The sequence below is a fragment of the Pipra filicauda genome, unplaced genomic scaffold (genome assembly GCF_003945595.2).
Source record: "Pipra filicauda isolate LSUMZ 115617 unplaced genomic scaffold, ASM394559v2 scaffold173_size1550139_pilon, whole genome shotgun sequence".
NCBI lineage: Eukaryota > Metazoa > Chordata > Aves > Passeriformes > Pipridae > Pipra > Pipra filicauda.
In genome coordinates this window covers 162,651-189,031 of record NW_024104251.1, presented here as the reverse complement: position 1 = coordinate 189,031, position 26,381 = coordinate 162,651, and the positions used below count along the sequence as shown (strand labels likewise).

The following is a 26,381-nucleotide window of genomic DNA, read 5'->3' as shown; positions in this document are numbered from 1 at the left end:
TGAGACTATCAAGGACCATAGACACTGCAAAGTGCAGTTCTGTATACACACAGATAACTCAGGGAAAGGTCAAGGACTGACAACTTCGAATACACACCGATAATGGTTAATAATTATTAGTAGGAACTGTGCTGGTCTCGAATGTAAGTCTAGAAGTTTTGTTTAAAGGATTAAAACTGGCCTGATTTGTCAGTCTTCTGAACACCGTGTGCTCTAACTGGCATGTATATACACATATCCAGCTGCAACCACCCTTACAGCTATTGTGAAAATAAAGAATGGGGATTTATGAGCAGCTGGATCTGAACTCAAAAAGTCATCAACATATGAAAAGATAAACTCTCAGGTAATATGTCGATACCCCAGGAGCAGAGAAGAAAGGTGCAAGAAAAGGAAGTGGCACCACATCTATGAACTGTCACCATGTTAAAACATGAGGCACCTCCTTCTCAACCTTGTCTGCACAGCTGAGTAGGATGCAACAGAGCAAAGCACAGGAAAAGAACTTAATACCATAATTTTGAATCATAGAATGATTTGAGTTGGAAGGAACCTTGAAGATCATCTAGTTCTAACCCCCAAGCCATGGGAAGGGATGACATTCACTACATCAGGTTGTTCAGGGCCCCATCCTAGCTGGCCTTGAACACTCCCAGGGATGTGGCATCCACAGCTTCCAACCTGTTCTAGTGCTTCCCCACTCTCACAATAAAGAATTTCTTCCTAATATCTACTCTAAACCTGCCCTCTTTCAGTTTAAAACCTTGTTCTGTATAAAAGGTCCCTCTCTCTCCTTTTTTAAGCCCCCTTTAGGTACTGGAAGGATGAAATAAGCCTCTCTCTGAAGCCTTCTCTTCTCCATGCTGAAGAACCCCAACTCTCAGCCTGTCATTTAGAAGCAGGACAGGGAAGAGTCAACAAAACATATATGCAAGTTTCATTTATATTTTTGAAAGTATTTTATACCTTTGAATGGTGTATCAAAGGACAAGAGTTATTTTTCACCATCTTGTGTTTAACATTGGATAAAAAAACCCTGAAGTTCACCTTTTTTTTTATATGAGACACAACTAAGCAAGAACTTCCTTAGCTGAAGACAAATAATACAAAAATATTTGAAAAGGTACTGTAAACATTAGACTGCAGGCTGATTTAAGAAGTTACTGGCCTTGTTGAGCTCTCTTCTAATTTTCTCCGGACCAAACTGATCAAGGAAGCGTCTGAAGTGAAATGCATCTATAGCAACAATTTCAGTGTGGCGGCGTTGCCATTCATCCCTAGAATTGGAGGGGAAGAAAAGTAGATGGCATTAGTTGTTTAATATTGGCCATATAACCAGAACTCAAAATGAGTAGTTCTCTGCAAAGCTTCTCTGTTACAAGCAGTTAAAAAGGCGAACTCGTAACAGGCAATGGAGTGCTCTCTCTCTGGGGGTTGGGAAGGAAAGCAGCATCAGAAGTGAGACAGGTTGCATCATAAATTTGGGCATAAACGTGAAACAAATCCAATTACACAGCACTATTTATTAAGTACACCAGAACACTGCAAGGTCAGTGTCTCTCTGTCTTCCTCCTACATTTAAATGAGTATATTGTGTATGTTTCTCTACCAAATGAATAATATTTTGTATACACTATAACAACATTGTCGGAGAAATAAATTCAAGAGCTTAGAGCTTTCTACTCAGATTCATGATATTAAATCTTATTTTGCCACACATGAACTGCACTGTTGCACCTGAGGTATTATTGTCAAACTTCTTGTGACATTACAATCCACAGTATCTTAACAAAAATGTGGATTAAATACATAGAACTATAAAAGATGTTGGTCTAAGAACCAACATATGGTCAGGTACCACTTGTTAGCATTAACATCTTATTATTAATATAACTTTTGTAACTTGTTTGCTCTACTGAAGAGAGCAGCATCAAACAGTCAAATACTCTATCTAGGCAAATGCTAGGAAATACTTAAGAGCACCAAGGTATTAAATTTGTAACATTTATTTGTTCCTTCACTTAAACTTTACCTTGGGGTCTTATCTTCATGGCTTCTTGCCCACCGATAAGTTTCTGCATAGCCTGTATACTCACTGTACTGCTCAGTACCTGAAACAAAGGATTTTCCATATTACTTATAAAATATGCACATATTTTTCTCACTTGGCAAGACTCTGATAGGAATCACTGCTTCTCCCAACGAACATGCAGCTCCCAGAAGCAATGGAAAATAGAGAACAAGATCTTCTTGTGAAGCTCCTTTCCCACAGGTGAGGAGTAGCATCCACCACAGAACGCAACAAGTGCAGATCTATGTCTGCTGCCCAGCATAATAGCAACAAGACAGTTTTCAACTTCACCACTCTCTAGTTCAATAGCTTCCCAATACACTGCCTGTCATCTTTAAAGTTTTACCAGCTAATATCTGGTTAACAAGAACTGTGATGGCATCTTGCCTTTCTTTTTTTTGTTTTTGAGGTTACTTACTACCTGTAAACACAATGGTAACAGTCACTCTGCCATCAAATATGTGGCAGCCCCACTTCAACACAGTTGAGCAAACATCTGGGCTGACAGTTTAGGAAACATGAGAAGAAAAATATAAAGAAATTCAAATGTATTTGGTGAGCTATATGTTTATGCATTTTATTATTCTAACGAGTTTTATTTCTCTAACTAAATGAAATCCATACAGCTGAAGAAAATTCTGATGGTCAGAAATCAAACAGATTTCCAGTATGCCAGTGTTACCCAAGTTGTTCCCCTACAGGCTCTCGAGGGCAACCTCACACAACCATAAGTGGGACTGTTAAAGCTTTGTAGTCTCATTGCCCAATACATCTCTTCCCTTTTGTTTTGTTTTACATTGGTTCAGCATCATTTCTGCACTATGGTTCCTTGCAGGAATTGTCAGATTTCACAGTAGTTAATGGCACTGAATGGACTAAAGGCCACTGCTCTCAGCTGCAGTGGTCAGCACCACAAGCCACTTCTGTAAAACCACAAGGACCCAAGAAAACACGGTCTGGAACACACTTGGCTGTTCTTGAAAAGGTCCAACAGCGTATCTTGTCAAGCATGAAGGGCTGTAAGAAAGCAGCTTATTAAGGCCACCAGTAATTTCAGCTACTGTGCTCTGCTATACCAACTCCTTTTGAATGGTTTATCCCAAGACCAAGAAGGAGCACATCTTAACTGAGAACAAGGATCATAACCTTTCTAAAAGGCTGCCTTTCACCTCATTTTGTAGAGCTTCAGGACCTTGCTTCAAAACTTGGGGATTGCACAAACACTTCAAAGAAATACTCCTGAAGTAATGCCACAGAAAAATCACAACTTTTCCCCCAGTTCTGAGCTCACACCAGCTGAATTTGGAAGTAGGGACTGAAAAAGATAACTTGTTTGGAGAATTTCAGTTCTAACAGGTATGATTTGGCACAAGTTATAAACAGTAAGAGTAAGAACAGAACTGTTGAGCAACCCCTTAATTAATGACACCAGCTATGCCTATAAATAGAACAGGAAAAAAATAGATTTTAGAAAGAAGTGCAAGCTGACAGCACAAAACATCTGACTATTAAGACAAGAGTAGTGCCTAACTATACCAGCAATACCCTGAAAATACAAATGTTTAAATTTAATCTAGTTTTCCAATCTCTAAAATAAAAATACAATTAAAGTTGAACAATCAAAACCATAAAACTATTAACTTTAAACCTCACTGACAAGGGAATTTGAATGTTGGCCTTCAGTAGTCTCAAGCACAGGAAACAAGCTGTTAAAAACTGTTTAAAATTATGCATATCCTTCAAGACATTTTCCCCATTTATCCTTATTAATTTTAACTGCCAAGGCTTATCAGTGCTTCTTTAATTCATCTGCCCTATTATCCACTCATTATTTATTTAGATTTGTCTAGATGATAAATCATACTGAGGGCACACAAACCCCACTCAAGGCTATTTTGAGAAGTTGCTATGCAAAACGAGTGGGATGGTAAAAGATTCCTCACCAAGAGTTCACTTCCTGATACCAAACCATCTCACAGCTGTGGATGACAGAGCATGCCCATATATTCACACACATCCGTGCCCTCATACAAAGGACAACCACAAGAAGCTTCAATATTCAGAAATCAGCTTTCTAATTGAATTGCAGGCAATCAACCCTCAGCAAGACTCTTCCTGACATACATAAAATTCAGTTTTACTGAAATGCTTGGAAGAAGTGTCTGAGCATACAGCAAGAAAAGACAGACAAGGGAAGTACGTGACTTTTCTGAGAGCTCTCTTCAGAGGACAATCTAACAAAACTTCCAACTTCAAGAAGGAAGCATTTCCTTTGGTGCCTAACGTGTGGAAAGAAAACACTAGGTTATCAAGATATTGTACCAGGATAGATTAAATGATAGTTAAAGTATTAAGCTGGCTTTTTCAATGTTCATTGTTTTCATTAATTTTTATGGAATTGCAGTGTCTGATGACAAAAGCACCAGGAAACAAACAAACAAGCAAACACACACACATTTATAAAAAAATCAATAGCAGAGAAACTCAAAGAAATCACACAAACTCTAAAGTCATGTTCCAGAAACCCAAAGTTAATGAAAATCAATGACTTTTCATAAGTGAAGCTCTGGAAATTTGTAAGGCAAAAATGATTATTCAACTGGCAGCACTTTTGCCTCTGAACTACTGGGATATAAACTTTTGTTTCTGGGAGAACAGAAGCAGTATGGGATAAGCTGGATAAGCTAATGTTTCTGTTGAATCTTTTTTCTTCCTATTAAAAAAAATAAAGGGGTAAAAAAAGGCAAACCACAAATAATGCATAATAGCAGAGTTCCATCAGAACTTTAAAAAAAAGCTACAAAACCTAAAAAAGCCTACCTAAAGTCAAAAGAATCTATATACAAGTACCATTCAAAAACCTATACTTTGTGAAACTGGTAAAAGTTACAGCATTAGACAAAAAGTGAAACTGCCAAGTGTTGGTGTTTATGGGATCTCATCAACCTAGAAAGATTTACAACTACTTCTAACAATAAATAGACCTTTCTCAGACTCCACAGTCCAGCTTTATACTTGCATATGACTTGTACAGTATTATAGTGTTTCCAGGGATTGGGAAAAACTCCACTATAGTGTTCCTCTAGTATTTCTTATGAGCTAGAGATTTTACCTCTGGAGAGGCAGTTCTACTAGCACTGAATAAAAAGCAGATGTGAAAATTGCAAGAGAATAGTTTTGTAGTCACCAACATAAAGGCACATTAACGTCAAAAGTGAGGGGAAGGTCCTTCTCTCCCTTTCAGTCAGTTCTTCCAATCCTTATCTTGCACCACCTTAAGTCTTCTGGCTCTCCTGACACTGGCATGATCAGCCTGCTAAATCCAGCTGAAAAACAATTTTCCCCTGAGTAAATTTTCAGCTGAACCAATTATCTGATCTCATTTGCTGCCTGGGTAATGTGGTCAGAAGCCTCTAAAAATGCATTGCTAAGATGTGGTCCAGACTGGCCATCTGCAGATTCAAAGCAAACATGGAACACAGCTTCATTGCTCTTAATGCTGCCTGAGTACATGTGAGCTCAAACAGGGGAAAAACAGAATGAAAAAAAAAATCTGAATGAAAACCACTCACATTCATTCACAGCTCTGCCAGAAATGCAGCTGTGGGAACCTCTGGCATTGCTGTTGACATTTCTGTAGGTAGATGTCCATGCTGAAGAACTTGACTGTTTGCTTGACCAGTTCCATATTCATTACAGCAGTGAGATTAACCAGATACTGTGCAATCACAACAAATTTAATTTATCTCCCAATTTCTTGGACTCCTCTGCAAATTTAAGCTGCACAGTTATACCCATTAGGCCACTGAGTCAAGATGCATCACAAAGAACGTAATTTATCAAGAGGATTGTGACACAGGGGAGACTTGGCTAAGCACCAAGGTGGAAGAGCTCCAGGGATTAAATAAAGATGATGGAATGGATATTTCCATTAGTGAAGAACACCATATCACAAATACTAATCGCAAAACACTGTAAAGTACTCAAGAAAACTAAATGTTGCTGCAGTGAAAAAACGTCCTCACCTTTATTTGTCCATTTTTTTTTGCAGGGGAATGGAAGAAGGTCTTTCAAAACATTCATTTAGAGTTTTCCCCCATCAGTTATTACTCAGATTGATAGCTGTGCTCTATTTTTACCCCCCTCATCCAGAGAACAGTGCTTCAATATGTTAATACAGTATCATATCCAAAATATACAAAAGAAGTTTGTGATAGCCAAGAATTTTTTTTCTGAGTCATTTTTTTAAAAGGTAATCACAAAAGCCAATTTATCAAAAAGTTTTCACAGAAAAGGCATTAATTCTGGCAGGGTGGAAAAACAAAATAAAACACTGTCTTAAGAAGATTACCAAGTATAACATTGAAAACAAAAGATGTTCTGCCCAGTACAATCAATAACTCAGGAGAGAGTAAGCCTTGCAAGATTTAAGTTCAATTTTCTACTGTGTATGCCTGTGAGAGAAAGAAGTGCTATAGATGGACTTTTCCAAGAACTGTATTCTAAAACCTATACAAATTCTTGATTTTTGAGACAGCTCAGGTACCTAAACACGATATTTTTACTATAGCAGACCGAAAAATATAAACATAATCTATTACAATATTTACCCACGGGATCTCTCTGATCATATATTTTTTCTGTACAGCTATTCTTTAGAGCAAATAAAGTATAATAGCATCATTTTATTTTTCAGTCATGAGAAATGCTCACTGTTCTCGTGTGTAGAACCCAGACACACACGGCGTGACCTGGGCCGCTCCAGTTTTTAACAGTGACATTTGGACTTTTGATGCAAACTATTTTGATCCAGTGGATAATAAAACATTCCAAGTTCTATGACAGAGGTGGACAGAAAAAGGAAATCTCTTTCAGCAAAGCACTGGACATGCACAGCCCCTCAACAACATACTGGAGAAGCAGTTAAGTTTTTGATGTTGTAATTGCAAACTCACAAGCAACACAAATACATGTGTGTAACTTACAGGATCAAAATCCTTAAGAGACAGTTCCTGACTTTCTACCCTTTTTTAATGGATGCTGATTTTTTCCTCTTCCACTTCCTCCCCTTTTAGGTAACCAGAAGGTAGTTCCTCTTCTCAGTTTTCAATCCCACTGATCACACCAAATGTTACAAATTCCAGACAGGAACAAAAATTGCCCATCCTTTAACAGAAGCATTACCCACTGATAGTTGGGACCAGCTAGTAGTTGGTAACTGTGGCTGTCACCTATATTGTCCAACAGCATTCTTTAGCTAGAGACACTCAGGACAAAAAAGTTCTGTCTGTTTGCTCTCACTTTTTATTCTTTTTGCCTGTTTCACAAAGCACCTACTGGAACATGGTCTTAAGGGGTGGGATAAAGTAGGAAGCTCTTTGTCAAATGAGTATTGACTTTTTTTTCCTTCTTTTTTTTTTTATCCCGAAAGCTTAATTTAAACATACTAAACTTCAACCTGAAATATATTTTCTATATATAAAATCAGAATTAGATGTGAAACATTTTCTGCAAAGACTAACCTGTGATGATAAGACATTCATTGTGATCCAAGACTTCGGTGATGAGTCTTGATACAATCAGTTCTGGATTGATTAAAAACCGAATTTCTTCTTGTACTAGTCCTGCCCCAGTCACACCACCTCCAACAAAACGGTTTGCAAAATCAACCTAACAAAAATACATTCAGGGGGATTATGAGAGAAGCAAATAGCGTAAAATCCTTTCATTTGCCAAGGTAAATAAAGTCCTGTACAAATTCAATAATTCTGTTGAAATCTGCTGCTATCACTTAAAAATACAACCAGAGGGACTGATTAACATGATCATGCCTTTCTCTTTTTTCCATTCCACTTCTCAGAAAATGTAAGACAAGTGAGACATTACACAGCAAAACAACTTTGGCATCTCAAATACTCTGAATCCAGGTTTTGTGGGTTTTCCTTGAAGAGCACATATTTAAGAATAAAACATATTTCAGTAAATGTGAAAGATGAAAACAGCAAATTAGAGCAGTCTTTTTGCTTGTTAGGGATATTGAAAAATCATTAAGTTGTCCTTTAATAAGCATTGTGCCCCAGCTGTCCATACTGAAGAATTTTTAGATTAGCAGTGTCCTGTAACAGTTCTATACCCATAAACCCCTTATGAATTCTCCTTGAAATGCACTAACAGAATCCCTTACAAATTCTCCTTGAAATGCACTTGAACAAGGCAAGTAATTTTGACTATTAAGGTTTCTGCTTGAAACAGAGAAGCTCTGGACTATTTTTTGCTGCAATAGTACACATTTTTGCAAATTACAGTTTCATATAAACAACAGTTTTACAAGGATTTTGTTTATTCAATAAAGTAATTACTATTTATGCAAATTAACTGCCCATAGAAATTTATTATTTTAAAAAGTCACTTCATCTTCCAAATGCTATTAGCTTCTTACTGGTTTTTACTTAGATAAGAGCACATATACAGGAGGAGAACAGAACTTGCTGGAGTGACATGAACACTTCTGTAGATTACAAACTGATCAGGAGTTAGAGGCAAGCCTAAAGCACACCAAGAGCCAGACACTACAGCAGCAGGTGCTCCTTTAGTCTATCCTGGAAATACCAACACATTTCCAGTTGTTTGAGATTTACTGAACTTGACTACAATAAAAAAAGTTACAAATGTTCAGTGTGCCAAGGCCCCAGAAGCACTTTAACTGTGCTGAGTAACCCCTCGGGCCTGTGTTACAAACACACCCCCTTGTCCTGGAGCTGGCCTGAGACACATCACGTGTGGGCCCAGCCCAGCCCTGTCCCTGCTGGTGCTTGGATGTCCCTGCTTGGATGTCTCGGATTGTCCTTGGTGCCCTGACTCATCACCTTTGGCTGATGGCCACCAGCAAGTCAGCAGGAACTGTTCTTGTCACTGTCCCTACCCTGCTTGTGCCAGCCAGCCAAGGCTGGGGTCACTGGGGACTCCTGCATTGTCCTGCCTGGGTCATCCTGCTCCCTCCTGGAGTGACTGCTCTTCATCTGAGCTGAAATATTTGGCTTGAAATAGCCAGGAGGAAGAAGATCACATCCTAGGCAATACTTCTACGGAGTGCAACACTGTAAAAATGGTTATTATTGAGCAGTTGCTGAGTTCTTAATAATTTCAACACTCATTTGAATGCTCATGTTTCATAAAGTCATGAGACATTTTAAAGTCTGAGCAATAAGCATTGGAGAAAAAAAAAGTCCTTTCTACTCCTCTTCCTATGCAGTACTTGTTCCTGCTAAGAAAGTTCCAATTTTGTTTGTTTGTTTTGGGGGTTTTGTTTGTTTGTAGTTTGGGGGTTTTTGTGTGATTTTTTTTTGGTTTGGTTTGGTTTTTTGTTGCTTTGTATTTTTTTTTGGTAAAAGAACTCTAAAAGGTAGTCTATTTTTTTAAAAGAAAAGCAGAAAGCAAACAAGCTCAAATGTGTTCCTTCCTATAGATATGGAGAGGACATCCTCCTTATGAATTTCTTTTGCTGACTGCCTCCCAGACTGAAACAGTGGTGCTGGCAGCAGCAAGAAAGTCTCCTGAACTACTGACCTGGTCACTGTCTGGGGCACAAGAATAATTTTTTAAAAATAAACTGAAACCCTTAACAAGTCATCAAGATCACAGCCTGAATCTTTTATCCTGTCAATCTTCAATCCTGGCTTGAACCAGAAGACCTGAAGCTGTCCAGGGCTTGTGATTTTCTGTCAGCCATTTCTGTATCAGGTACATGTGCTACCTAGAGCTGGGGAACATTGACAGTGTAAGACTGCCCATGGAATTAATTTTGATGTTTCTTTTACACTGCATAACATCTTGTCATTTAAGTCAATTGAGGGTAAACAAATAACTTCATTAAGCTGGCAGACCGTAAAAGTACAACAAAAACATGACATAAAGCCACATTAACTCTTGCATGCACTTACCTGTAGCATACCTTGTCCATTGCTTTCGATGGTGCCTTCATAGGTGACATGCAGTCTAGAGAGTTTTTTCTGAGATCTACCATTGAGGAAAAATATTGTACAGAAAGGACAATTACAGAACCTCCACACAGAAGCGTCCATTTTAAAACAAAACTCAGCCAAACCCAAACTTCTTACACACCTTAAACATAAGGTGGTTTAAAAAAACCAAAAACCCTGAAGGATTAAAGAAAATACGTTTGCCATTCAGAAACAATTTCTAAAGGTTTAACATAGTAAATTGTTCAGTTTCTTCACCTCTTTCACCATAAAGCCCCAAATTTGAAATTGGAGTTCTGTGTTTTTCTTGTCCCACATTAACTTGCTAACCAGCAAGAAAACTGCTACACTTGTGTTCATGTTGGTTATCACCCATATTTGTTATATTTCCTCTCATTTCTTAAATCAAGTCATCTCTCTCTTTTTTCCCCACTCAAGCAGCAGCACCAAAGACATGCTATGTTTTAAAACTTGACTTAAGACTTGTTGGCTTTATGGACAAATCAAGACACAAACTACTTGTGGCAGTTCACCCACTTCCCTCTGTGCTCCTTTCTGCAACAATCCATAGCAAATATTGTTTTCTGCAGTTCTTCCAGGCCTGAATCAATTGCAAATGAATGGGATTCAGTTATCATGGATTTAAGACATTTCTTGCATTAACAGGATGTTTGACTTACCTCTCCCAGTCTGGAAATTCCTGGAGACACTGCCTTGTAAACGTCACCAATCCCGTAGGTTCTACAGGCAAACCAACCCCAAAGGAAAATGCATTAAGTAGGGGAGCTTTAGTCCTTAGATTATTTTAACTGGTAAGCTTTTAAAATTACAATAGTCATTCTTAGCAGAAACCAAGAGCTTAACTTTCCCCAAGAGCTGCTTTGAATCTTTCCCTGACAGCCTACGCTCAAATTAAAGACAAATAACATGAAGATCAAAGTATTTACTTCTCTTACAGCTTTGTAGTTTGAGTATTGTTCTTTTTCTTAAGTGATTTTCCCTTTAACAGTAAACACTACTATAAAGGCTCAGTAATTGAAGTAAAATGTGCTGCCACTTAGAAAAAAGGAAACTGTACACGTTTGAAAGCAGCTGTTGTTCAGTACCACCAGGCAAACCACAGAGTGAGTACTATGGATGGCTGAAGTAGCAGCTCATATTTCCAAGAAAGTTCTACTATGTCAATAAAGATGCAGTGTTAGTGGATTCCAAACCAAGCAGTTTTCAGCCCTGCCAAGGTGCTAGTGAAATTCACTGTATTCCAACTGAGAAAAGACTCCTGCCCTCGAGAGAAAAAGAGGAGGTGTTGCTCTCTGTAGGAAGGATGCAGTATCATCTTTTTTCCTTATGTTACTCAAAAAAGTTCAGTTTTGCAACAGAAAGGAAATATCAGCCTTTTATTAGGTGATGCCATCCTAAAAAAACCTTCATTTGAGAGTCATTTCTTTGCTGCAGCAAGTCTACTGCACTGGCTTGTGAAAACATTCAAAACAGTATGTAAAGCACAAACTCATCCTTCTAAAAGCCTTAAACTGTCCTATGCTTTTCTTTGCAATTTATAGGGGTTTAGGAGAAAAATAGGGTTACTTGCTCTTAAGAAAAGCGCACAGCACTCAGTAATCAAGTGCTTTTCCAGATGGGAACTCTTGGTATCAGTTGCAGTATTTTACAAACTAAGCATTCAACTTTTAAGTGCAAAGTCTTCAGTCCCCATTGTGTTCTTTTACACAGAATTCAATTACTATTAACAGTAAAAAGAGTTGCAAAATTATTACAGTAATTTAGAGAGTTATTCAGTCTTAGGAATTCCTGAGACAAAAAAAAAAGAATAAAAAATTTTTAATTCAAGAAAAGAGCATTCAAGAATCTCATTAAATATTATTTAAAGTTATAATCTTAGGGAATCTAATACGGTAGGTTCATAAAGCATGTTCCCAACAAATTTCATATGCACAGTGGGTCAGGGACAGCTGCCTAAATTTAGGATTTGGTTTGCATGAAAACTTTATAACTCAAGTATTAAAAAAAAGCTAGTACATTGTATCTCTTCTCAGTCCCACACATAAATCATAATTTACTTTTTACCTCAGAAATTTAGTTCTCTTGACAGTGTTGAAAGTCTGACAGCTGAAACAGGCTATAGCTGCATTTAGTTTGTGGTGAATTAAAATGATGAACTGAAGATGGACTGAACCAAGGGCTTCTTATATTTAATAGTTTAAAGCTGTCTTTTTTTTAAAACATTCTGAGAAAATATGAACCTAATAGGGAAATGCTGACATGTAAAAAAATGTAAAAAAATGGTTCTTTAAAAAAGACTATAGTGAGGATATTGCTGCAGATGTGATGTATGCTACTGCAGTAAAATCTCTTTCTCCCCAAAAATGCAATATATAAGGTATGATACAGTTATCACAAAAATAAATCTATTTGTGAAAGCTTGTGCAGACGTTCAATTCATGGTAATAACAGCAGATCTGACTATGCACTAATTTCTCAAAGAGTTGGAGATATCTCATGTCTTGCTATCACTTTTTTATTTGAACTGGGCAAACTTCACAACAGCTTTGCTTTGGGACAGTAGAAGGGAAATACCTGAAATATCAACACAAGTAGGGGAAAATCCCTCAAACTACAAACATTCCAGTCAAAGAATTGCGTACTGCAGGAAACTTGAAACCTGACTCCAAATCTTTAAGTCTGTGATTTTAATGACTGTATATGGTGCCAAGTTCCCCCTACATTCCCATTGTGATGCTGTGCATATATTCCAAACATTATACATATATTTATGTCTACACATATACACAATGACATACATACACACTTTTATATATATATATCTACAAGGGGGTGAAAATATATCTCTGGATTTTACACACCCCCATATACACACACACACACATATTTATCAGAAAAAAGAAAACAGAAGAAGCCCTGTGCAAGAATTTGCTTGCATGCATCATGTGCATGGTAGTCATATGTATATGAATATCAGTGTACTTTGCAAGCTGGCTTTTGTTAGACACTTCCATCATAATGCTGCATAGCCATTTCTAAATTTAATGGGATTAAATTTGACATGCATCTGCTTTGTAGTTCAAAAAAAGAATAAAGGATATACTTTTTTCTGTGACTCTTCTAAAATAGCAGAAAAGGGTCTTAAGCTTCTCAGGCTTTCTTGGTGACCTTCCTTCAAACAATCTGAAAAACAAGAAATAAAAGCAATCAACTAGATTTCAGGGATATAGTGCATAGTAATTAATGCTACTTACTAACTGCAATTTGATTTTTTATAACTATCATGCACATATTACATTAGCCTTGCATTTAAGTACTGTACTGTAGAAAGAACTCTCTAGACAGCCCTTTAGGAGTAACAAGTTTGTTGACTTGCTACGTTTCTGGATGAAGATGCCAAGTGAATATAAAAAAATGTCATTTCAATATCAACATTCAGGAAAGCTACTAGTTTTATTTGCAACAGATCCAAAGGTTAACAGGCTTGGATTAAGTGACCAAGGGGTGAAAACATGTATGTTGAGTACTCCAAGAACCAAATGTCTTACCCTTCTTTCAGCTCAGTGAGTTACACAGAACAATTAATGCAACCATGTTGCTTTCAAGAGCTGCAGCAGTGCTTTAAAGGAAAGAACTTTCCCCCAGAAGAAATGGCTCCATCCACTGGGCTTTAATGGCATTCTAACATTCATTTGTAAAAAACCAAAGCATTAAAAAGAACTATCCTATTCTTAGCCCCTAAGTGAATGTATGCTTTTAAGGTTAGCTGAAATACTTTTACTGCATCATCTGTCTTTCTGCAACTTGAAAACACATTACTTAATTTCATTTCCAACAGAGTGACAAGGCATTGTGATTGGCAACACATAATGGAATTTATCTGGAAGGGAGAATAGCAGTGACTTCAGAAATAATCCCCTTTGAATAGGGAGCTCACTAAAAGATGCCTGATCCACTGAAAGCCCTGAGGATGTAAGATTCCCCCCTCAATAAACAGTCTTAAGTAAAGGAATGACACAACATTATTCATTTGTTTCCATGTACTGGAATGACAACCTGCCTTTAAAACCAGAGTTCTGTCAGATGAATTCAGCTTTCAGCAGTGAAGTGAACTAGATTTTTTCAGTATTTGAAAATTCTTATGAGGTATACAGGCTGAATAGATCAATTTCATCCAAAATCTATATTAAGTCACAGAAGCTAATTTTATTAACTTGTTATTCTTTGAATAGCGAATCAGGACTTTAAGAAGGCAAACTCCAGACTTATACAGTCTATTCTAAAATGGGCCAATATATAAGTTCTATCAAGGGTTTGTGCCTGCACAGCTAATAGGGGTTCATAAAAGGAGCTAATGTGTGCGTGCCTGGAGGTCTTACCTAAATGCCTAAATTAATTCTGACCTTTTATCTTCAAGTCTTATTTGTTATGAAGCCTTTAAACTGGTTAATTTATTTATTAGCCTGATCATGCCTTTACTAGGGTTTTTTTGCCTCTTTACAGCAAATTGACATCTTGCTTAAGTTGTAAGCTCTCAGGAGAGAGTTCTTCATGTCACAAAGGTGAGTGATGATTCTGTATAACAAGCAAATTGGGCAGAAGTGGTGCAGAACTTGAAAAACTATGCCTGAAATAAGTCAGATCAAGCCAAAACCAGTCATATTTGTGAATCCAACAGCAAATGCAAGTGATTTTTACATGATTTGAAAATGGCCCAGTCCTACCCCATTAATTTAACTCAGGACATAACACGACAAAGTTATGGATGTTTTAACCTTGAACCTTATTTCTGAAATGATCAATTAGGCAACATTATGGGAAATTTTATTTTTGAAGCAAATATTTTAAAGACTAAAGCTATATCAAGGTATCACTAGATATTAAATAAAATTCTTCCTCCAGCACAGATCCTACTAAAAAAACACCCAAAAATCTAAGTGCAAACCACATAATTTCCTGACAGAAACACCCAGGGCCAAAACCCATTAATTCCAATTAAAGAACTCATCCAAATGAAGTGTACTGTAAATCAAATGCAAAGCACTTCAAGCTCACTTTCAGGTGAAGTAATTGAAATATTACTGGCAATTGCATACGTAAGCTGTTTTGCTTTGTACAGGATGTTCCCACTGCCATGCAGCAAACTTAAATTTAGCAGGTACTGGAGCTAAGAAAGCTTCCAGGGCTGCCCACCAAATATAGCTGTAAATTCATCTCTGGCTCTCCAGCTTCCAGGCCACAGTAGTGGCAATGTTAATCACACAGAAGACCACTAGAGAGATACACTTAAGTATTCAAGCAATCAAGTCAGATATTTTAAAACATAAGTAGATGTGTGAACAATGTCATAAACACAAAGTAGATTGTTAAAGTCATTGTGGCTAAATGAAAACTCTTTCCTAGCAAATATTCAGACACTTAATTGACTTAATTGTACTGAAGAGAAATCCTATATATGAGAAATAAAATATTAAAAATAATAAGAATTGATAATGGGAAAATTTAAAACAACTGTCAGCAAACCTATAGTAAAGTTACAAGGCAATAGTTTATGTAATTTCAATAATTATTACAAAAACATGTGCATTTGTTTTGCATTAGTGTTTTCCTAAAAAAAAAAAAATAATTAGTGGAAAAAAAAGCATTTGAAAATCAATAATTTTGGTTTTGCAGTCTAAACTGCAAACTCACAATTCTATTTTCAACCAGCATTTGGAGCCAAAAGCTCTAAAGAACCCGCTCTTAACTCCTTCCAGCGATGAGGCAAGTGGAAAATCTGCAAGGAACTTCAAAGGCTGCACTGCCAATGATGCAACAGGAATGTGATTTAAGAACATTAAGAGAGTATGGATCATAATCTAAAGAATACTTCCCATTCATAAATCCATAGCATTTCATAGGAGTTGTTTGCAGAAGTGTGGATACACAATTTTGTGTTGTGATCCCTACAATTAACTACGTGCTTTTCCCTTGACTCCCCCACAGGCACTAAAAAGTGCCTTTTTCTTTATTACTATAGTTGAAGATACACTTGTGTTGTTTCTTATATTTTAGTGTGATCTCACTAAAGACAACATCCCAGCAAGTATAAAACATTTTACTAAAACATCATTTTTCTCCTACAAATAAAAGTGGAAGAAGGACTTAAAAAGAAGTACTATGGATAGCCAAATTTCACCCAGTAAAGGGATCGAGCAGTTGGAAGGATGGAAAATTAAGGCAGAAACAAAAATACTGAACAACTTCCTTCAACCTCAACAACAGTGCTAATCACTAAACAGAGCTTTAGCCTAAGGTATAGAATGATAAAACACTCGGAAAAGAGAATAAACCAAGTATCTTGCTTTTTCCACCTTGCTGCATTTCAAGCCTATGGTTATCTGACATATACATACATGTAGGAGTGGAAATAGTATGTTTAGGTATGTTACTGTCAACTTGTATTGCTCTCCATATGACTGAGGGCTATTTTGATTAAATGGCTGAGCATCCCCAATTGCCAGCAACCTTAATGGGAACCACTGAAATTTCATACTGATACACAGCACCCTGAAGGAAAAACCAATATAGTGCTGAATGGCCCAATAAGCACATCATTTAGGATTGCATCAGTTACACCAGGGAGCACATCTCTTCTGTCTTTCTCCTGCAATTCCCAACCCATTGGCACAATTAAAAAAAAGTGGAGTTCTAGGAACAGAAGAGAAACATAAAACTCTCTTGTTTTCAAAACCAGTATCATACTTGTCATGAAATACTTTGTAAGCTTTGATTTCCAATACTAAGCACAGTTTATCAAAGCACTTTGTTTCACTTTGTTTTACCCTGGGGATCTAAAACCAGAGATGTCCAACAGCATGGCACAACTAAGTTCTGGACTAAATTATTATATTTACTAAGCTAACAAAACTCTTCAGATTAAGTACTGTTTTAATCACTACAGCAAAGTAATTATGCCAGACTTGTTATAAACAGTGTCCTTTTGAAGTTGTCTACTTAAAGAGGATTTCCACATTTACCAAACATAAACGTTGATTTCAATTTTTTTTCATAAAATTATACTCAAAGTATTCCATCCATGGTTAATGAGAACATATACCCAAGGCAGGCGTAACAGAATGAGTTTTGTAGGATCAATGTCTGTAAACTCAGAAAATCTAGAAACACCTTTCAGAGAAGCAATGCATCTCAGTCATCTCTCAGAGTCACTAAATAATTTATTCCCCAGAGAATATTCATTAGTGTTGTGTAATTGATGTTGTTTATGGAGAGACAATTGCATTACTGGTAAATTAGATTTCAGTTCTCCTGCATAAATGTACTATACAGTTTCTCATTTCCTTTCATGTATTATATATTCCATAAAAGATATATATCTTAACTAGTGTGTTTTTCCCGTCATTTCCAACCACTTGAAGTTACTTTAAAGGTTTGTTTCATAAACATAGAGAAATTCAGTCCTAGTGGAATACTGGTAGTTTCAGGCCAGGTCATCCACTAATATATGTGCCAAAAGACCCACCAGGCTTATGTCATCAGACACACCACATTCAGTTATAATGGGAGCTACTATAGATACATAACATCTCCACTTCAACTATGGGAGTTTTTTGAATAAGGAAAACAGATGAGTTATTCTAACTTGACACAACAGCTAAGAACAGATCTGTAGCAGGTCAAAAACCCAGCAGAAGCAAAGCAGGTCCTTGACAAACCTATGTCCTTTCCAGAACACTGACCCAAGATTGCAGACATTTTTCCTTGTATTTTGCTTTCATGTATAACCAAACCAGATAGTTTCCTAATTATCAAATTCTACAGTGTCTTAACACAGGTCTGATAACTTGGTTAACAGTGGGAAAGAAAAATGTCCAAGAGTAGTCTTGTCTAACAAGATTGGATGGTATCCATTTCAGCAGCTTATAAAAAATAAATGCAAGAAAGTATGGTTTGACCTCAGTATATTTCAAGAGGAATATATTTTTCATGGAAGTCCTAATTAAACCACAAACTATTCACCAAAGAAGGTTAATTATAACTATCATCACAAGAAACTACTTTAAACTCTGCAACTAACATCATAAATGTAGAGAGTCAATGCACTTCAGGTTCCACATTCAACTAGGATGCAACTCCCATGAAACATTCATTAATAAGATATATAAAACTGTAAATTCAATTATTTCTTTCTTTTGTGATGGGTTATTTTTACATAAAGCTGCCCAATCTCTTGCCATCAAATACATTAAGTAGTGTTTTTAAAAAGAAAAACGGAACACTCTAAGTTTAGCTTGATATTTTGAAGCAGTACATTATGCTACTTAGTATGATCCAATGTTTGGCCACTGAATGGATGCCATTCTATCTACTAGAATTCATAAATATTAAAGCTCTTAAACTACCAATTCCATTTTAATCAACTATATTTGAAATGAATTATGTTATTAATGACTTAAGAATCATAATAGGCCCAACCTTGCCAAGTACAAAAGGGAAGAATTCAATTAAATTACTGAGTATTTAATTATACACAGGTGACTTTCAGTCTGTAGCAAGATGAATAATCAAAATAGACAGACAGTGTCACAACATACTATTAAACTGAGTGCTTCATTGGCAAAAGAGGAATGGCCACCTTTTTTTCCTCCTCTCATCTGGCAAGGCTAACAGGCAGGAGAGGGGAGGTAAAGCACAGATGATGTATGTTAATACTAACACACAGAACAGCCCTCCTCCCAAACAGCTGCAGTTATGTCTCTGTGAGTAAATTTTCAATATCTTGCACTGAGTGTCTGCTGTTTTGTCAAACAGATTCGTACCTTGAGGGGAGGAGGGGTGGGACTTACACTATGGTAGTTAATACCACATAGAAACCTAGAGCAGGGAGAAGACTAGGAGGAAAGAGGGAACATAATGGCATTTAAATGTAAAAACCATAACTATTTCATAGTTTATAAAAAGGCACTAATGTTGAAGTCTGCAAAAAGACTGCTGTGTAAAACCAAAAACACAAGAAAACTTACACAGTTGTGTTACTAACTTTAAAGTCAAGAATTTCAGTATTTCAGTCTCAAGGAGTAGAGGGGAGGGGTGGAAGCCTTTTGTATTAATGTGGACAGGACATGGAGAGCAGAATCAAGGCACACCACCTTTGCTAAAGAAAAAAAAACCCTCAAATGCATCCACTCAGTAATGTTGCTTTGTTAGGGAACCACAGCAGAATATTTCTTGGTACCCAAAGAACAAAGTCATTCATTCACAGTCATGTAGCAGATGAATTATGCTGAGGAAAGAACTAAGTCTGGAAAAAGCTGCAGACCATAATACTATGGGGACAAAAGGTTGCTGTGTGAACAATCTGTTATGCCCATCGCTAAGCACAGAGAGCAGGGCAGCAGCCTCCAAAGCCTTTACATCAAAACATTGTTATGAACAGGAAAAAAAGAAGTCACAAGCATTTTAATTTCAGTCACTGCCTATTGCCTTTAGAGTATATCCAGCTTCACAAAAGACTTTTTTCTAAAAGCTGAAAATACACAATGCAGTGAACCAAACCTTGTCATCACTGCAAGCCTGAAACAACAGTTGAAAACACGACATTTTACTCTGTCCTTGCTACTAAAGAACTTACTTTGAAGGGTGAGAAAATATAGGGTTGGCAGGAGGAAAAAAGAAATTGGATACTTCTCCCTCCTCCTTTTAGATTTTAACTAAGGTTATATACAGTAACAGAAAACTATACAGTCTTGTAGTACTCTCTCCACTGCTCTTCAATATCCTTTTGCTTTTATCCTGCCAGTCCCCCTCTTATTTTACCCACTGCCTGTCATACCTTTTATTCTACTTCACTGATCTGTTTATTATCAAATGCAAAGTACAGAGGGTATAGGGGTGTGGATTTGCTGCAACAAATGGTTAAGTAAAGTAAAGGACTGGAAAAGGAAACTGTACTTATATAATAAATGCATAAATTGGCAAACACTGAGGAAGAGCCACTTTTAATCCTCAAGAACCAGAGGACATCAGCTTCCCTTCTTTTCTCCAGTTTGGCAACAATATTCTTGCTCTTGCACAAATAAAAATGGCTTTCTATCCCATGTGACTAGCAGCTGAGCATTACTTCATCCATAAGGCAAGAGGAAAGCCTGAAGGTTGTCTGCTGTATTCCCCTTCTGAACAACATTGTTGGAACTTACTGTGAGTGAGAGCATCAGGAAGCCGAGTCAGAAAACAATGAAGGACTGACTGGAATAGGGCAGAAAATTCTGAATGGTTAATACTTTATACTGGTCATTCTTTAAGTCTGTGGTAGGAAATTATTTACTTAATAATTTGCCAAGGCTTTTTTATTTAAAAGTAGCTTGTGACATTACATCCCAAGTATTTCACTGTACTACTGTGACTTTACATTGCTCTGAAATGTTCATAGAGGAGAATATGAATTTACTCCAGTTATTTAACAGTGTTTTATTTTGTAGTTGGTAAGAAATTATCCAACTTAAATTTAACCACTTGGTTTATAGAATGTTTAAGTTACAACAAAAATGGTAGCTTAAAGTCCTTTAAAAATACCATAAAATACAGCTAGAAGTGTGTGGTCAAACAGAACTCCTTCCAGACCTTTTCTGTCCTCTTTCACTGCTCTGAACATCAATATTTTTTAATGCATCAATGGTATTTTTCATTTACTTGTTCTTGTGAACTACTGGTAGAAAAACACGCTGAATTGAATGGCATATTAATGCCCATCCACACTTTTCTAGGAATAAACCCACTGCACTCTAGGAATAAACTCTAAGACAGTGCCCCTGGTCTCCCTTCTGAAATACACAATTTACATAAACCTGTGAAAGCCCTTGAAGGCAGCAAGCACCAAAGCCATTATTAGTTCATCAGCATGCCTGACAATTTATTGCAGGAAATTCTAGTGTAATACAGCTCTCATGATACACGCACCCAAGTGTCCTGGATCACAGGGAACGCTGTCTTTGTATCTCATCTCAGTTGTCAGAGCACATACACCACATATGTTAACAGCAAGGAATAAGAAAAGCTCTAGATCAATTATCTATCCAAGCTCCAGACTAATAACCTTAAGGTGGACCTATGCAGATTTGTATGGAAGTGCCAAGAAACAATCTACAATAATCTACAATTCCACGTGAACCATAATATTCTGCTGCAGAAAATGTCTCCATCCTCTTCCCTCATTTAAAAGTGGTATAAGGATATTTAAATTATAACAAAGATGTGAAGAAAAATTTCTAATCAAATCTGTTTGCAAGCTAGCACTGAGGAAAAAAGAATAAAGCTTTGCTTAGAAATCAGAGTATCTTTAGGTAAATTCTTATTGTGGTCTTAAAATCTCTCTATGTTAACTTGCAGCAAAAAGGACAGGTTAACATGCAGCTCTACAACTGCCTTAAAATGATTATATGGATGAAGAACGAAGTCCTATTGATCTGACTCAATGTGCCGATCACCCCTGATGATGACACGGAGACAACAGAAATGTGGCTGGGGAAACACTGATCTTTAACTTAAATATATAGAACACTTCAAGCTCAACTAAAATATACCATTTGCAGATGACTGGCTTATGAGGAGTTAGGAAACTTTATCAATCTAATTAATGCCAGAGCACGAGTGTGTCTGTGTACGTTCACGCAGGGGGAAAAAAAAATTGGGAATATTAATCATATCTTCCTGTGCACAGGATCCTTTATTGCAGCACTGTACAGTTTTCTTGTCCCTTAGAGGACAGAAAAAAAACCATACAGCAAACTACTGAAATCAGCGACAGAAACATGAAACAAACCAGTGTCTCTCCCAAATGACACCAGTAATATTTTCCTGGGAGGGTTATCAGCTTCATTTACTCCAGAGTGCCATACCTGTTGAAGTTAATGTCTGGATAACTAGAATACTCAGACTTCATCTTCGCATTGCGACGTGGAAAAGTACAGAAGAAAGCATTGGCCAGAAAGCTGGCGATCTGTTCCTGTGACATGGTGATGGAGTGATTCATCTTCTGTTTCAGTAGAGGTATTGGCTACCAACAAAAGAAGTGAGGGGGAAGGAGGGGCAGGGGGCAGGGAGGGAAGGAGAGAGAAAAATAATTAGCTTACCCTTTTTGAAAGAAAAAACAGGAGCACAAAATTACACTTGTTATATTAGAGCAAGAGTAATTTAGGCCATTGGTAAAGCCTTTAATCAGCAGCACCATTAAAGTCAAGAACAGTTTATTCAAGACAATTCAGAAAAGGCTCGCCTGAGAAACTGCAGATTTCTAATCAATAATAAAAAGAAAGATCGGGAAAACACAAGTTATCAAACAAAACCATGGGGAATGGAAAGGGGGAAAAATAGACAAGATGTTGCAAATGCGTAATGTTAAAAACTGAAGTAAAAATCCACGTTCAATAGCTGTATGGTTAAGAGCCCTTAAGGAATGCTTTCAGCTACAAAAACCCTGCTTTAAATTTTACAAAGAAACAGGGAAGTCATAATTCTGTGACTCTTTTTGAATTTTTTCCATCCTACTTTAAGAAATAGCAGTGACAGTATTTGCAGAAAGTGCATAATTATCCATTTCTTTTATAAGCCGAATGAACAAAAAGCTCAGCTTCACTTTGTTATACATCTTTTTTATCAGGCATTAGCCTCCTGATTTGGAACTTTGGCTCACAGCATTCATGGCATTTTATGTGGGTTTTTTAATTATGTGATAATATGTGGTGTGTGGGGGATATATCATTCTGACTGCTTAGGAGTAACAATTACAGTAAACCCACTTGTGACAGGAGAAAGAGAATAGTTTTCACCTCTTCTTCCAAAATTCTCAGCCATCATCATTAGCCAGGCTCCAGTAGAGCTGAGCAGCTACATTTTCATCCTTTCAGTTGTGAATACAGAAACTGCTGCTAATTTAGACTGCAGAATACACAGCCCTGTTTACTCCAGAAAGCAAACAGGTTTTCCTTCATTCTTATAACTACTACATTCATGTTCACTGAACCTCATTCTGTCTTCTGGCTGTTTAATTAACACACTATACTGTGATGTCTGAAGTCATACAGCTAAAAGGATAAAAAAGCCTGGGCAGCTCACTCTAATAAGTTCTAAAACCTTATGAAAACAGAATATTTTGGATAGTGTTACACTGCAACAAATTTAGCTTTAAGCTTAACCAAAGAAATGAGTCTGACAAAGGTCTTCACAATTTACATTGCCTAGCAGTACATGATCTTTATAAAAGGCATTACTACATGAACTTGTAAGTCATGTGCTTGACTTTGTGTTCAGAAACTTTACAGCAGTCTCAAACAACTTCCTTCATCAAGTTACTGGTAAAAAAATTTAAGAACTATTCATAGTTTGAAATTATGCATCTACTTTAGGACTCTCATAGCATAACAAAGTAGGGAGAGATTTTCCTGTCCAACGGAATCAATTTGGAAAATGAAAACAAAGAAGTTTACAAATTAGAGTTGTTTACCCTGCTAATGTGTTACCTACATCCTGACCTGACCAGTCTTATTCACTTTTATCAGCTTTATTACTTCCAGAACTAATTCCCACAGCATTCATAAAGAATTATCTAAGGTTTGTATGCATGCAAGTATTATATGCTCTAAGCAGAATACAATGCGTTCCCAAGCAAATGAGGGCTTTATGAAAATACCACTTCTAGGATTAAAAAAAAATCTAAAATAAAAAATTAGAAGTTTCAGGATTATTCAGCTGTTTCAGTTTCTAAGTGTGATTTTACAACCTCAAATGTTGCATGGTCATTTCATTTAAGAAACGCAAGAAGAAACTCCAGCATACACAAAGGAAAGTATTACTGAAGCCCAAAATAAAACTATGACAGTAAGATTTACTTTTTTTTTTTACATGCTATTACATAATTTCAGATGTGTATTGTCTGCTCTGCTCCCGAGGCCTCAGCTGCATTCAACACAAAAATTATAGCTTTTATTAAGAAGATAACATGGTCCTGATGAACTTAGCCATCAGTTACAGTTTGCAGAGAATGGTCTGCCACAGAACACCTGCTGGCTGTGTTACTTACCTGAGTGCAGATAGTAGGGAGACAGAGTGCCAGCTTGACCATATCAGGAAGAATGGATTGGAAGAGATGTTGAGCCTCTGCATCCTCAAGAACCTGTTAAAAACAAAGAAGAAAAAAAAAGCATTTTACCTCAGAAATAATGACCGAACAGAAAGTTTGTGGAAACAGGACCCATTCACAAGAAATGAGAAATAAAATAAGTCTTTATGCAAATCTGTAATATTTTCACAGTGGTACCTCACTGAATTTACCTTGCAGTAATCCACTGATGGAAATACAGAAACAACTCTCAAAAGCTGCAGTTGAGAAAACATATCACCAAATGCCCTTTTAAAGGAACCTCGAATAAGTTATCATTTGACTCTTTCCAAAGCAATGAACCAAACTCTCAACTGAAAAATCCCTACCTAACCACAAAAGTACTGGAACGTTTTACCTGAATTTCATATTCAGGTCATAGTCCAAGACGAGCACCTGTGACATTCCCCTGCTAATGGCAGCTGAAATGCACTCCTGGCTCAGACCATTGGGCCTCTGCGGCAGAACCAGGAAATCCTGTGCAAGAGGATTCAATTCTGGGCATTTTCTGCTGTCCATCCCCACCGTGTTCCCTCAAGAACCACAGCCACTGGATTATGTAGTGGGTGCAGCCTGCCTGGTCCCACATGCTGCAATCTTTTCCATCTCTTGCTGTAAAACAGCTGATACTGTGACTGTTTAAGCTGCCTCTCTCTCTCTACCTGTTCTAACATTCTTCCTGAGAAGGGAAGATCAGAACTGACAACACTGAAAACAGATGGACACACCAACGTTTCACAAGGCTTCTCAAAGCTTTTATACTCAAGACAAGTCACACCAAATCCTTCATGCCCTTTTCTCAGTTCCCTCCCTGATACTGTCTAGCCCACATGTTTAGCTGCCATAGTGTCTCAAGCCAATATATTCAGAGAAAGTCCAGAGCTTCTCTTCTAAGTTGCAGCAGCCAGTTCTCAGCTCAGCATCACAACCCCAGGCTTTAGATGAACCCACTCACACCCCGATTCATGTATCATACACCTGTTTTTAAAAGGTGCAAAAAGTTCTTTAGGGTGGGCAATGCTCTTCTAAGAAAAGCTAGGGCAGGAGGTTGTAAGAAGAAAAGAAATATGAAGTGGTGCAGCTGCAATACATGAAGGAGCACAAAAGCCTCAAAACTCTCACATTCTGCCAGATGAATGGGCTGAAGGAAGATCAAGAAAAGCAGATTCTTCCTTGCAGTAGAAATTCTTCCCCTGATCTAGGGATGCAGGCAGCAGATGTGACTGGCTGTTAGATTTGCATGCTGCATTTAAGGCAAAAAGCAGAGAGAATAGAACACACACCTTGCACTGCAGCTGGGGAGCGGAATCCAAAGGTCACAGTTCAGCCTGCTGCCTCCCTCCTTCCCCTGCACCCAGTGAATGTGTATTTGAGACCACTACCTCTACTAGTTTCTAGATTAAAATCATTCAAATTCTGAAATGGTGGCTTTAAAACTACAGAATATTATTTTTCGAGTAACACTTGGAAAATAATTTGATTTACTACCAATTTCACACAAAACCAGAAGCAGACAGAACGGATGAAACAGCATGAAGGTATTATTAACTTTGGTCTCTGCAACACTTAAGACTAATTGTGAAATCACAGAAAGTGATCTTTTTAGCCATATGATCAGAGCACTGTAATTCACATTTCAATGGAAAGTCTCATACAGCCTTCAGAGTGTAAAAAAGATACTGGCAAATCTCTTGAGAAGAGGAAAATCTGGTGCCTCTGATTCAAAGCATACTGTTCCCCATAAAAGCTGAAAATATCGTTTAAAGGCTACAACCTCTCTTCTTCTGAGATCATGAAAATAACTATAGAAATATCTTTGCTCTATCCTCTCCCACTCCAAGTAATATAGAGGGATAAGAACACTCAAGAAGTTAAAAACCAAAACACAAACAAATGCCCAAAGGACAAACAACTTCTGGTAGGGAAAAGGGGGAAAATAAAACAATCCCAAGACCTACACAGTTACTTTCTATGTATTATGTATGCTACTTGTGGAGACATGCAAACAAGGTTTTAATGTAAAGTTTTAAAATGAAACAAGAACTTAAAAAGAACAGCAAGCCCAGGAAACACGAAAATCATTTGATAAAACAGAGGAGGAATCCAAGTAATATACAAATTACTACTGAAAGGAAATTTATTTTTAAGATTAGGAAAT

The 26,381-nt window shown here is 37.2% G+C and overlaps 1 protein-coding gene across 2 annotated transcripts in view; it reads right to left on the bottom strand.

Annotated features, from left to right (window-relative positions):
* Positions 1-26,381, bottom strand: part of PARG (poly(ADP-ribose) glycohydrolase) — a 61,223-nt gene that overhangs the window by 8,731 nt on the left and 26,111 nt on the right. For both annotated transcript variants that reach the window (XM_027720721.2, XM_027720720.2), the window contains exons 8-15: positions 24,146-24,238; positions 21,966-22,123; positions 13,175-13,254; positions 10,731-10,791; positions 10,012-10,087; positions 7,594-7,741; positions 2,033-2,111; positions 1,169-1,277 (exon numbers count right to left, since the gene is read on the bottom strand). In XM_027720721.2, coding sequence (XP_027576522.1) covers positions 1,169-1,277; positions 2,033-2,111; positions 7,594-7,741; positions 10,012-10,087; positions 10,731-10,791; positions 13,175-13,254; positions 21,966-22,123; positions 24,146-24,238 — 804 coding nt within the window. The remainder of the gene's footprint in view (positions 1-1,168; positions 1,278-2,032; positions 2,112-7,593; positions 7,742-10,011; positions 10,088-10,730; positions 10,792-13,174; positions 13,255-21,965; positions 22,124-24,145; positions 24,239-26,381) is intronic.